The 14,156-nt window shown below is 32.2% G+C and overlaps 2 protein-coding genes across 5 annotated transcripts in view; one reads left to right on the top strand and one right to left on the bottom strand.

Annotated features, from left to right (window-relative positions):
* LOC130900625 (tyrosine-protein phosphatase 10D) overlaps window positions 1–10,748 on the top strand; it is a 28,879-nt gene extending 18,131 nt beyond the window's left edge. The window contains exons 10-19 of one of the 2 annotated variants that reach the window (XM_057811348.1): window positions 205–483; window positions 583–1,259; window positions 2,517–2,829; window positions 2,882–3,119; window positions 3,392–3,578; window positions 4,388–4,645; window positions 4,959–5,107; window positions 5,199–5,434; window positions 6,489–6,597; window positions 8,494–10,748. In XM_057811348.1, the coding sequence (XP_057667331.1) occupies window positions 205–483; window positions 583–1,259; window positions 2,517–2,829; window positions 2,882–3,119; window positions 3,392–3,578; window positions 4,388–4,645; window positions 4,959–5,107; window positions 5,199–5,434; window positions 6,489–6,597; window positions 8,494–8,497 (2,450 nt within the window). In that variant the 3' untranslated portion in view covers window positions 8,498–10,748. The remainder of the gene's footprint in view (window positions 1–204; window positions 484–582; window positions 1,260–2,516; window positions 2,830–2,881; window positions 3,120–3,391; window positions 3,579–4,387; window positions 4,646–4,958; window positions 5,108–5,198; window positions 5,435–6,488; window positions 6,598–8,493) is intronic. The other variant, XM_057811349.1, reaches the window with a different exon arrangement.
* A 462-nt stretch (window positions 10,749–11,210) lies between these two features.
* On the bottom strand, window positions 11,211–14,156 carry LOC130900626 (ubiquitin-fold modifier 1). 3 transcript variants are annotated; one of them, XM_057811353.1, is made up of 4 exons: window positions 14,004–14,156; window positions 13,869–13,925; window positions 11,895–12,025; window positions 11,211–11,337 (listed from the first exon to the last, which is right to left on the bottom strand). In XM_057811353.1, the coding sequence occupies exons 1-4, from the start codon at window positions 14,006–14,008 to the stop codon at window positions 11,267–11,269; spliced, it is 264 nt and encodes an 87-aa protein (XP_057667336.1). In that variant the 5' UTR covers window positions 14,009–14,156; the 3' UTR covers window positions 11,211–11,266. The 3 variants fall into 3 exon arrangements, with proteins under 3 accessions (XP_057667336.1, XP_057667335.1, XP_057667334.1); XM_057811352.1 differs by lacking the exon at window positions 14,004–14,156 and having other exon boundaries at window positions 13,869–13,939; XM_057811351.1 differs by lacking the exons at window positions 11,211–11,337; window positions 11,895–12,025 and adding an exon at window positions 12,132–13,781.

Raw genomic sequence — 14,156 nt, 5'->3', positions numbered from 1 at the left:
CAGCGTACGGAATAAGAGTACTGACATCTGACATTTCCGGAACCGTATTCCACTACCGCTACATCAGCAATTACACTGCCAGACGCGCGTTTCGATAACCAAGTTATCGTCTTCAGAGTCTGAAGGTAACAGTGTAAATGTTGGTGTAAAAGGAGTGTACCTAAACATTGTGTGGAATGACAACCTTTTTTGTGATTGTTTTAGTGCCATTGATCCAATCGGAAGTAGTAGTTGTAAATAATCAACAATCAACTGATACGATCAGTCTCAGATATACGCCGACGCCTATTAGTATTTCTAGATTCGATACTTATAAATTTTCATTGTCTGATCCGACTATTCCGGATAAAGAAAAATCCGCCAACGATTCGGATAGATTCGTTACTTTCACCGGACTGGTTCCTGGTAGATTATATAACATCACAGTGTGGACTCTTTCAAAGGATGTACCGAGTCAACCATTGCAAAGACAGGATAGATTGTGTAAGTACTATTTGAAAGTAAGTAAGTACTGGTAAAGAGAAAAACCATTTACCTTTATACAAAATTAAGTATAATTTTTTATACTTGATAATTTTGCAGATCCTGAACCGATAACTGGCATTAACTCGACGTATATCTCCAATACTGAAGTAACTTTAACTTGGTCTTTACCTCACGGAGAATTTAACGCTTTCGAAGTACAATATTTAACTACGGAAAATATTTTCATTCAAAATCTGACGACGCACAATTCTATAACAATAAACGATTTAAAACCCCATAGGAATTATACATTTACCGTTATTGTAAGAAGTGGTACAGAATCTAGTATATTAAGAAGATCTTTGCCGGTTTCAGCTATTTTTACCACTAAAGAATCGGTACCGGGAAAAGTGGAAAAATTCGAACCCGTCGATATTCAACCAGGAGAAATACATTTTGAATGGGCCCTACCAATGACCGAACAAAACGGCGTTATAAGAAAATTCACGATAACGTATGGCCTAGAGGGATCTTCTCACAAACTTTCCCAAGATTTTTCTCCCAATCAATTTAGAGGAACGATAAAACAGTTAGAACCGGGAAAAACTTACGTTTTTTACATACAAGCGCAAACGAAAGTTGGTTTCGGTCCGGAAAATTCGTGGAAACAAAAAATGCCTATAACCGCACCTCCCGAACCACCTCCACAAGTCGTGCCAACTGAAGTGTGTAAAAGTCCGACATCGATTCAGATACGATTCAGAAAGAACTATTTTAGTGACGTCAACGGACCGGTAAGCTTTTTTTCTAGAATGTAGAATATAAACAAATTTATAACGTAAACATAACCTCAAATCTATAAACATACTATAGTCAATAGAATTTGGTATCCAACTATAGTATTCTTACTAACCATTACTCTGAACACACTATTCAATGCCGCCAATACACCAAAATTTACAATTATACAGTCTAGCGCGCGTTTCGATCAAAAACAACTTGTTCGAAAAAAAAAAGAAAAGTCACACGTGGTTCTAACTAAACTGGAAATCGAGGAAGAATATGCTAAATCCTACGACCCAACTATTCAAAAGAGAAGAGGAAGATTTAAAAAACTATAATAGTTGTCGGCAAAGTTTCCGGACGACGATATTCGATGAAACTGCCGGTTTGGTCAGTGACAACCGTCGAAAAGGGCAGTCGCACCTTGACTTTTAGAGGCTACTATAAAATGTTTTTAAAGATCATTCGATAATAATAGGATGTAGCTTGTTCGGCAAAGGCCGCATATTATTTTTTCTGCCTTTTTGAGCAGCAAGTGTCTATCAGTTTGTCGTAGCTCATACTTTTCAAAGAGTCACTTTCTATATAAAGAATTGCCATGTCGTTCAGTTGATCTTCTTGAAGAGATTCTTTCATGATAATTTTTTTTATCATCTTTAAAGCACTAAAGTTGCGTTTTGAGTGTTCCATGTAGTCAAAGTGACAGTTTCGTACTGCAAAACACTTTCGGGGCGCTCTGGAGTAGACAACTTCAATGTTGACAGTTTCACTTCGGTGATTCTGCATAACCTTAAATTTTCAATTTTCAAAGTAGCATTTTCAGTTCTTGGCATACAAATATCTATTAACTCATCTACCAACAATGACCTGTCAATGTCATTTTGAATAACCTTTACATTATTTAGATGACCTTTCGAAAATTGATCGGCTTTAACCCCAAAACAAATTCTGAAAAATGTTAAAATAAGTTTTTTTTAATTCAGAAACAATTATATCCAAATAATTCCAATATCACTATCTCTTAATTGTAATATTACTGCCAAATTGTCAGATTACATTCTTCTTCATTTTTTTATTCGTCTTCTTTGCAATCAATTTTTCTGTCAATAACTTTGGTCTTTATTTTCCATTGATGATGAATCTTCGGATAGTACTGAATTGGTGTTAGCAATATAAATAAGTAATCAGTAAACGATGAGTAATTAGATTTAGTAGTGGCTATATAATTGTCTTTCAATGTCATATAAAATCAAATATTCAATTTTTAGGTTATCTCGTATGCCATCATCGTAGCAGAAGATGATTCCAAAAATGCTTCCGGTTTAGAAATGCCTAGTTGGAGAGACGTCCAAGCTTATTCAGTTTGGCCCCCTTATCAGGTTAACGAACCTTATTACCCGTTCGTGAATAGTTCTCTTTTGGTTGAAGATTTTACAATCGGCGGACAATCGTGTGATATAAGACAAGTAGGTTATTGTAATGGCCCTTTGAAATCGGGAGCTACGTATAAAGTTAAGATAAGGGCGTTTACGGCAACAGATAAATTCACCGATACCAGTTACAGTTTTCCGATTCAAACAGGTGAGTTCATATATTTCTCTTTTTTAATTATAATTAATTTTTATTATTTCAGATCAAGATAATACGCCGATCGTCCTTGGCGTTATTATTCCTGTTGTTCTCATCACTTTACTATTCATAACTGTTATCGTTATTAGGAGGAAAAGGGCGGCCGGGAAAAGAAAAGCGACAGAGGCTCGCACGAATGACAGTATGTCGTTACCAGATTCGGTTATCGAGACAAGTAGACCTGTTAGGATTGAAAATTTCGCGAATCATTATAGGATCATGTCCGCAGATTCGGACTTCCGGTAAACGTCATATAATTCATCAAATTATACATCTAATCATAGCTTTCGACACTAAATCATTCCTGCACATAGTTTTTGAAACGATAGTTCCTACAACAAAAATTTTGAACGTTATTAAAATCGATTTCGAACGTTATTAAAACGATTTCGAACGTTATTAGAATCGATTTCGAACGTTATTAAAATCGATTTTGAACGTTATTAAAATCGATTTCGAACGTTATTAAAATGGATTGCGTCTTTTTCGATTTATAATTTTTATTTTTTGACAGATTCAGTGAAGAATTTGAAGAACTCAAACACGTAGGACGAGACCAACCTTGCACTTTTGCCGATTTACCTTGCAACCGACCGAAAAATAGATTCACAAATATTTTACCATACGATCATTCCAGATTTAAACTTCAACCTGTAGATGATGAAGAAGGATCTGATTATGTTAACGCAAATTACGTGCCAGTAAGTCGATCGTTGGAATTTCCGGAACTGTTGGTGACATGAATACACTGTTTATACCAATACTCACGATTATACTGATTGACGCGCATTTCGATAACCAAGTTATCATCTTCAGAGACTAGATATAACAGTTTACCGACAGTCTCTGAAGACAATAAGCTATCCATACTTTCATTCAGCCATTTTATTTTCTTTGCTTCTATTAGTTTTGTGTTTAACCTCACTTTTTTCTTTTCAATTTTTATTGTAAATTCACGATCAAACAATTTTTTTCTTGTATCTTTTGTACCAATAATATCATCTGCTACAGATTATTTTCTTGTTAATTTCTTTCTATTGCTTATCAATATTTTCCTTTGCTTTTCTATTTCTTCTATATATACTTTCTTAATCCCTTTCAGTGTCTATACATTTCATTTCTTCTTCCATTTTATTCGCCTCTCACCGTTCTTAATTTCGTTTTGATTGATACTTAGTGATGATCAGTCTCAACACCTGTTTCTTTGCGTTATCTTACATCTTGTACAATCCTTGACCTTTATTTTATTATTGAGACATGACCTATTTGGTTTCCAGTGGTACTTTCTGGTATAATCCTCTTTTTTATGCTTAAAACTAGCGTTGCTAATATACATGTTGAATCTCTGGGCTAAATAGCAGATTCGTTTCTATTTATTCTGTTTTTATATCTTTATTTATTTTTATTTTCGGCCATTATTTTTCCTGAGACTTTCTTTCATCTGTGGAAACATTCCTTTGATTGTTTCGATATTAATTTATGTATATAATCGTTAATAATTTTTTTTTAGGGTTACAATTCTCCGAGAGAATTTGTTGTTACTCAAGGTCCTTTACATTCTACAAGGGACGATTTTTGGCGTATGGTGTGGGAATCGAATTCTAGATCGATTATCATGTTAACTCGATGCGTGGAAAAGGGCAGAGAAAAATGCGACCATTATTGGCCTTATGACACCATGCCAGTATATTATGGCGATATATCCGTACAAATATTAAACGAATCACGGTATCCTGATTGGAATGTGTCAGAATTCATGGTGTGCCGAGTAAGTACCATTATGCATATCAAACTCAATAGCGAATATAAAATGTGGCAATGTAGACATAGAAGAAGTACCGGACTGGTTTGTCTACTTTGCTTGTAGACAAAGAGCGGTACCGGGCTGGTTTGTCTACTTTACTTGTGGACAAAGAGCAGTACCGGGCTGGTTGATCTACATTGCTTTACATTTGTTAGAAATTCCGACATACTTTTAGCGGAGGTGTCGGAAGCGTTTATTTGGTAAAAATATATTTTTTTAAATCATATAAAATCGATAGTTAGTTGTTTTATTATAATTTCTGTTGGTATATTTCTAGGGCGAGACGCAAAGGATTGTACGACATTTTCACTTCACCACTTGGCCGGACTTTGGAGTACCTAATCCGCCTCATACGTTAGTTAGGTTCGTTAGAGCGTTTAGAGAGAAGGTACCGCCGGATCAGAGACCAATTGTTGTTCACTGCAGGTATATTTTATGAAAGTACAACTTATACTATGACATATAGAATCTGGATTCGGATACGAAACGTGGCAGTTTCATTTTTTTCATTTTTTAGTGCTGGCGTTGGTCGATCGGGAACTTTTATATGTTTAGATCGTATACTCCAACAAATTTTAAAGAGCGACTACGTCGATATATTCGGTATAGTTTACGCCATGAGAAAAGAAAGAGTATGGATGGTTCAAACTGAACAACAATATATCTGCATACATCAGTGCCTTTTGGCCGTATTAGAAGGTATAGATTTATCTTCTTCACCCAGAGAGATACATGAGAATCAAGGATTTGAAGGTGAGTGTTATTGCACCTTGTATTTTCTGTCTTAATATATACAATCTTTTATTTTACAATAAAATGTAGCTCTTAGTGACCTTATCGTCACCATGACTGACCAAAATGTGGTTCTAATTGATTAATCATAGCTCTTACTGACTGAAATGTAGTTCGGATTGTTAAGTCGTCGCTCTGACCAACCAAACGTTGCTATGACCGATCAAATTCTATCTCAGATCGACTAACGTAATTTTGACCGACCTATAGTTGCTAGAACTGACAAAAATGTGGCTCTGCTTTGGGAAATCGTAGTTCTTACTGACCTAAATGTGGTTCTGACCTAACAAAATGCAGTTCTGATCGATCAGTTATTGCTCTGAGTAATAAATCATTGCTATGACCGAGCAAATTCTGACTCAGGTCAACTAAACGTAACTATGACTGACCTATAGTTGCTAGAACTGACCAAAATGTGGCTCTGATTGAGAAATCTCAGCTCTTACTGACCTAAATGTGGTTCTGACGTAAAAAAATGCAGTTCTGATCGATCAGTTATTGCTCTGAGTAATCAATCATTGCTATGACCGCGAAAATTGTGACTTAGATCGACTAAACGTAACTGTTATTAACCTATGGTTGCTAGGAATGACGAAAATGTGGCTCTTATTCACCTGAAATGTTATTCTGAACAAAATGTATCACTGATCGATCAGTCATCGCTTCAACTAATCAATGATTGCTATGCCCGAGTAAATTGTGACTCAGATCGATTAATTGTTAACTCTAACTGACTTACCATGGCTAAACTGACCAAAATGTGGCTATGATTGATCAGTGGTTGTTCTGGTTAATCAATCGTTGCTATGACTATGATCAATATGTCGACAAAAAATTACTTGGACTGACCTATCGATGCTAGTACTGAGCAAAATTTGACATAAATTGATAAATCGAAGTTATTACTGACCTTGACCGACAACTAAACAAAACTATGGCAGACCAAACTCAAACAGTTTTACTCTCAATTCAGTATTATCGTTGAATATGTTATTTTCCATTTTTGTGCTAGCAGAAATGGTTTGTGTGTTTATAAGACGTTGTAAAAAGCTGCTATTCTGTGGTTCAGGCAAAGGTGTCGGTACTACGGTCGAATCTACTTATGCACCGGAAGAAAAGTTGAGGTAGAAACATTTTATGGGGCGGAAACGGCTGTAACGCTTAATATGCATATATTCTATTCCTTTTTCTTGGTAACAGTTATTTCATATTTGGCATGATGAATTTATCCGTTAAGTAAAAATATAACCAATTTGATTTTTTTGGTTACATATTTCAATTTTGAATAATTTACAACAATTTGAAATTTAATATTTATATACAAATACTACATCACGAATTGTAAATTTAAAAAGATGATTCTCAAAGAAGAAGAAATTTCTAATCAAAAAGTCCCAGCTTCCAAAACCATCGCAATTATTTTTTATATTTTTTTAATGCTGAAAATTGTTATCGTCGATGTCAATGATTCTGAAAGTCTTTATGAAAAGCATACTCAATTAGTAGTTTGCTATTAATACCACTATTGAATATCCGGCCTCACGGTCCTTGTCGTGGACGAGATTGTTACAATATCTTAAATATTGATGACCTTCATGATAAATTTAGATGTAACTAGAAAAATCGCTTATAATTTGCATGTGTATTTCAAATTGCATGCGTATATGGATTTTTTAAATCATTACCGATTTTTGTAAAAAGTTTGTAACTAAAATTTTTCACAAAAATTCTTGTTTGTTATACACTTAACGAAACGTCTCTGTTTACATTACCGAGTAACCTGTAATTCGTTACAAGTTTGTAACTCACTTTGTGCTTGTTAATATAAACAAACGACAATAGGTTTGTTCCAGCAGTATGCTCTGATCATATTTCGAACTTTCGTGCACTACGCATGACTTGACTATAATCCAAGGACTTTCTCACAAGGTCGACTTTCATTAATTTCACATTCCAATTATGTGACTTCACAAATTACAGTATTAAGCATATCGTCATCCCAAGAAAACTTTTATCAACAACAACCATGGTCATGTTGTCTAGTTAATAGTTCTTCAATTTATTGAGTTGATTTATTGCTTCTCTCCAATTTTTAGGGTCCGTTTCTCAAATTGTGTTTACTATAAAATGAGGTTATGTGACATCAGACGATGGTCTGAAAGATTTGGTTAAGTAGACCATCCTATAGGTTATTGAAGTCACGTTATTTTGATGTCTCGGCCATTTTGTGTGTGGTGCAAATAAATATCATTTTACCATAAGTTTTACATTGTTGGAGTAAAATTAATCTTTAAGCCTGATATATAGAGTTGAGTGCGTTTTGGATATTACCAGGTTGTTTACAATGTGGTTAATATGTGTTTGCCCCACGCGGAAAATGGCGGACGGATCGGGACGTCATCTCAAAAACGGAAGCTTTATGGAATAGCCCTCGACTATAATTTACTATGAACACGTATCCAACAATTGCTGCTGGTATACCCCCTTTAACAAAGGTTGAGAAAAAAAAATCATTTTTGTTTTTGTATAGTTTCATTGGACCGTTTACTTTCATGTCCACTACCGAATAAATACTCTATCTCAATCTTGGACAGTTTCTATAAGTGGAGGCTGTTCCGACTAAGGAAGACAAAATTGCAACGATTTCTCTATCCTCCGAGGTTCCAGCTCAGTTCTACGCATTCTCAAGCATGCGCAGTATAAATAAAGTGTCTCGAACGAGAGAGAAAATGAATAATGTCGTAAGTAACAGACATTCTGTTGGAACAAACATAATCCCTGACTGATTCGGACGTTTCGCACGTTATTTGAATGTGTTTCGATGAGCTTAAATGTATACAGCTTAGTTGTAAAGAGAAGCATGAATCGCAAATTGAAATTTTGATTGTATTTCTTTGAAATAAAAACCAAAAACTGTATAAATTAAATCTCGGTATGACAGAAGCAGATTGAAATCTGTAAATCGCATATTTTTTTAAATTTTTTCTCGATGAAATCATTAAAAATTTTTTTGTCTTTAGATGACGAAGGAATAGCTGAATCTGGAATGTAAGGAAATCAGAAATCTGGTTTGAATTTTAACGGAAAAAATATGTATATATATATATATATATATATATTTTGTATGCAGGTATTACAAGTATTTTTTATTTCAAATTCAATCTAAAAACATTAGATCTTGAATATTTTTATATGAAGTAATTTTTATTCATCTTTTTTTTTAATGTTCTTCTCTATTGAGATAATTACCAATTACGTATACACATATAATTATATTGAACAAAGTTACATTTTACTTATAATTGATTAAATTTATTTTTATTGTTGTTAAACGTTGTTTATGACATTTGAATGAAAGAGGAGAAGCTTATGGTCAACATAAATTTATTTATTTGATATAATAAAATTTCCATGATTCTGTCTTACATAGAACACAACATGTATTACCTCACGTCACTTCCTATTTAAGAAGAATGTTTGAGTCCCATGGTGTGTTAGAGAGAGATATTCAGGTGTCTTAGGGTAGAAAAATAAAAATTATCATTTATTTTCCCTCTCCTTTCTTAATCAAAAAGAATGTTTGTCATTTGGTCACTTTTTAAAACATTGTTGTTAACAACTTTTGATTGATCAAAGGTACTTTACTTTGCTATTGATGTTGATCTTAATTTTTTTGTCTTTAACCTTTTATGATACTAATTAGTCACCAAACCTTTTCAACGCTATAATGTTCTTTAATGTTTATGTTTTTATCACTAAACTGTTTTTTTTTTGGTAATTGATGGTAAATAGCATGTGTTATTTGAACGAAAGAGGAGAAGCTTGTGGTCAACATAAATGTATCTACTTGACGTAATAAAATTTCCATGATTTTGTCTTACATAGAACATAATATTTATTACCTCACGTCATTTCCTATTTAAGAAGAATGTTCGAGTCCCATGGTGTGTTAGAGAGAGATATTCAGATGTCTTAAGGTAGCAAAACAAAAATTATAAAGAAAATAAATTGTCATTTATTTTCCTTCTCTTCATTTCTTAATCAAAAATAATGATTGTCATTTGTCACTTTTCAACACATTGTTGTTAACAGTTTCTGATTGATCAAAGGTACTTTACTATTGATGTTGATCTCAATATTTTTGTCTTTAACAGTTTATGATACTAAATTAGTCACCAAACCTTTTTTAACAAGATAATGTTCTTTGATGTTTATGTTTTTATCACTAAACTGTTTTTTTTTGTTAATTGATGGTAAATAGCATATGTTATTTGATTGAAAGAGGAGAAGCTTGTGGTCAACATAATTGTATCTACTTGACATAATAAAATTTTCATGATTCTGTCTTACATAGAACACAACATTCATTACCTCATGTCACTTCCTATTTAAGAAGAATATTTGCGTTCCATGGTGTGTTAGAGAGAGAGAGAGAGAGAGAGAGATGTTTAGATGTCTTAGGGTATGTCACGATTTTATATCTTATTAAACTGGTTTTTTGGTTATTGTTGCAAATATTTGTTGTTCACTTTTCACTGGTTTTTGATCATAAGCATCCTTCTGTTATGGATACAAATTTACAAATTTTGCGGACCATGCAACATATATTACGTTTTTAATATAGTTAAAAGTACTGTGATAATTTCTGTAATGTTAATATTCGAATGCTTCAAGTTTATACTAACATTTATCCCTATCAAGTATTGTACTTAATTTTAGTTTTGGTAAATATTTAGAAGTGGGGCTCCACCCCAAACTTACTCTAAAAATTTTTCGCGTATATAGGATTGTTTTTTAGTGCTCCGAAAGTACTTTAAAGGTGGTGGAGACGCATATTATCCGTCATTTATTTATCCGTCAATTTACTTTGATTTAAAGTGAAGGTAGATAGAGGACGATTTAGCATTCATTCCGAGGTTTTATTGAATTTTTAGAAAGGAGTGAGAGGTGGATAACGAATTAATTTCTTCAAAAACTCGATTGTTAGAATAAATAAATCCGAAATGACTACAGTGCCACAATACATGAACAAAGAAATATTCAAAATGTTTGAAGAAAAACGTAAAAAGCCGAAGGGCATGTTACAAATTATGTTAAAAATAGAAATTTTTTGTTACGATTAACCCTTAAAGAAAATGTTTTTTCCACCTTAACATAACTGATTTTACCCCTAAAAGGATCTGAAGTACAGCAAAAAATTTTTGTAGTACGTTTCGGGTGGAACCCCACTTCTAAATATTTACCTTAGTTTTTAAATAAATATTTTATCTATAAATTTTTGTCTTTCATTTTTTTAAATCTAACACTCACCAAAAAATATACTGGGGTAGAAATTTTTGGTTTGGTCCTATATGCGTAAACTTTCGTCGAATGTATGATATGTGTCATCTTACTGTATCCATTTTGTATTGTTGTAATTCTTAAAGTGGTTGAAACAAATTTCGCATCATTTTAACATATTCTGAAGAAAAAACATTTTGAGAAAACTCTGCAGTTTGTTAACAGGTCCATTGAGTTGAAAGTGGGCTTCATCCAAAAAAAAACTTATTAGTTACCGAAACTCTTGAATTGCCTTGATTATGATTCCTCACAATGGCAATGATTGGGCACAAGAAATTCAGTTTTTTTTTCTTATGTTTTTCCTAAATTCAAAACGTCAATGCTACCAAACACAAAATAAATTTCGCAGCTTGTGCTTCGATTTATTCCTAATGGGACATGGTTACGAAAATCTTCAACAATTTTATGTGTATATTTTAAATGTATATAAAAAAGAATATAATTTTACTTAAATTAATTACAACAACCTACTCTATCCCTTGGAATGAGCCTTAATTCCGACCCATGCTTTAGAAAAACATTACCTGAAACAAATAAGCAAATATTATAACAAAGCTTCTCAAATCAATTGAAATTCCTTGAACCGTTGATGATACTCATACCACTACACTTCACACTTTCTTTGTTTAATCGGTAACTTTTCTGACAACCCTCGTATATCGAAAACAAACGGTTTTAGAACGAATCAAACTCATGAAGCATGTCATTAACGAATGTAAGGTATACGAGCCCTGGAGCCGTCCCTGTTTGGATTTACTGGAATTCTAAAATTCTGCGGACGTTTGTTTTTATGTAACTTTTTTATTACTGCAGGTGGTTTATTTACATTGTTTCTTTTGAATAATTCCTATGAAGGTATATTTATTTGTTTTGTTTCTTTATTTTATATTTTCTTTTTGGATATATAAATACTTTATGAAGCGAAAGTTAATTAGTTAGTTTATAATAAATAGTCGTAGTGAACAGACAGAAATAAAAGGTAATCGAAGAATTTAAATAATTTAATCAAACGAGTTAACTGAATAATATAAATTATTGTAGAGTAAAGTATTTAAGAAGGTGAGAGACAGACAGTACTTACCAGCCGTTTGTTGAGGATTAATACCGATACCATCGTCAGTAATTATCGCTGATGTTGCTGGAGGTACTTGAAATTCTTCAGCGGCAAATTTTAAAACAGCCGTAAATGGTGTCGCTTCAGGTACACTTAAACTGAAATTCATTGCCAAATAATTCGATTAAAATTTGCTACTCGATTATCGAATGAAAAAAAAAATGTTTGGCGAACATACGAGGGATAATCCAAAAATAATGAGAATTATGTAATAAAAATATTTAATTTCAATTTTTTTAACAAAACAACTTGGAAATACTGATAAGTCATCCACTGAATACAGACCCTAAATTTTGGTGAATGCGCATGTTTATATTATATTTTTTGTAGCTTCCACAGTTACTTGTTGTGACTGTTTTTATAGAAACATTTCTAAGAAAACCTCTTTGTTTACAGCAAATTAAAGATTTCCAGGAAATCGAATATTCTGGAAAATGAGATATCTTGTAAAATGAGTCTCTAACAGTCGGAGAGAGACAGTAAATAATTTGATGTCATAGTGAACACATCAGGATATTAAAAAAATAAATTAGTGTTAGTGGATAGTTTAGTGTAAGTGTTAGGTATAATTATGTAAGTTACACCATGTGTGTTAATTCACCCTACCGTTTTCTGAATAAAAACTGTTTAAATAAATAAGAACATTACAATTAATGGATTATAATTGATTTGTTGAATTTCATATTTGTTAAAATTTTACAAGATGGAAATTAATGGTGTGGTAAGAAAAGGAGACATGATTATAATTTATACTACATATTTTTTAATGAAATTTTTTTTAATATGAAAAAAGACATATTCAAGTATCACTCAATTCAAAAAGGACCTGATTCCAGATGTTCGTGGTGTTATCTTTTGCTTCTAATAATCTATCAACTACCACACTCTTCAATTTATCTGATTTAATCAAATTATGCAAATTACAAAATATATTATCATACGTTATATCAGGGTAAAAACTAATATCTGGATCACTTTTCCATCTATTTCCAACTTTTATCATCATACCACCAATATAAACGATAAAATTCAAATAAGATTTAAAAAATTCGTTAGAATTGAGACAAACTAAATGTATATCAGCTTTGTTGATTTTCTTAATCAAACAGAACCATAATTGTTTAGTTAAAATGCTTCTTTCCGACATCTTTTTTAGTAAATGCTGTAGAATAATATCCTGGATAAGTTTCTCACTATCAGATATATCAATAAGTGTTAAAATCCCTATTAAAATATATAAATACTGATCCACATTGTAAGGAGCAAGTATATCTTTAATTTCATCTATTATCAGGTTTTCCTCTCCAACTTGTAATAGATTATCCCACAACTGTAATTTTAAATAATATTCAAAATGTTTTGTATCAACAGTTTTTAAATAATCCATTATTGCTTCTATATTCCCTGCATCTGAAAACAACTTTGTCAAAACCAGTTCAAACCGTTTTTTAGGAAACAAACTGGTGTATATTCTAACAGCTATTTCTAAAGTATTTTGATTAATATCAGGGAATCTGAAAAATGTGCATAACAGTTCATCACAAGCAGCACTATAAAATTGTTCACTATATTGTTTGGTTTTCTGTTTAGTTAGCCACCACTGAGTCAAGACAGATAAAAAACTATCAAAAGTTTTTATGGATTTAAAATGTTCTACAGTTTTTTCAATGAAAGTGCCCAATTTGAAAGTTGTTTTTATATCTTCTGTATTTGCTGTTACAATCCATTCGGGGTCTTCCAGGATTTTTACAAATGTATCAAATGATGTTAAAATTTGCGTTATATTTGCTGATGCGTTTTCAGTCATTTTTCTCTTGATAGTTTCTGTCAAATGATCGATGGCTTCCAGATTATCTGTTAAAAGAAAAATGTAATTGTTAGCATGTCCATATTGACAGTAACTACCAAGAGAAGTATATAAAATGAAAAATAAATACTCACATTTTAAACGGTAATTTAGGATCTGATGTAAGTGTTATTTTAAATGTTACTTTGGATCTGAAAGTTAACATATTGTGTTAAAATTATGAATGTGTACTTCTACTTGTATACATAATTTACCAATAATTTACTTACGCCATTATTGAATTATTATGTAGTGTACGTTGTTTATCTATAATATAAAATTAAGTTTGATTCATACGAAAACTACAAATTAAAAGTTCCTTCACGTTAACAAATAATTTGACAATATGGAACATGACATTTAAAGATTTTCGGAACAATATG

The sequence above is a fragment of the Diorhabda carinulata genome, chromosome X, assembly GCF_026250575.1.
Source record: "Diorhabda carinulata isolate Delta chromosome X, icDioCari1.1, whole genome shotgun sequence".
Lineage (NCBI taxonomy): Eukaryota > Metazoa > Arthropoda > Insecta > Coleoptera > Chrysomelidae > Diorhabda > Diorhabda carinulata.
This window is presented reverse-complemented; position numbering and strand designations above follow the sequence as displayed.

Bases quoted from the DNA above. Each gene is read 5' to 3' on its own strand.
- LOC130900626 (XM_057811351.1), bottom strand. From the start codon at position 13,734: ATGACTGAAAACGCATCAGCAAATATAACGCAAATTTTAACATCATTT.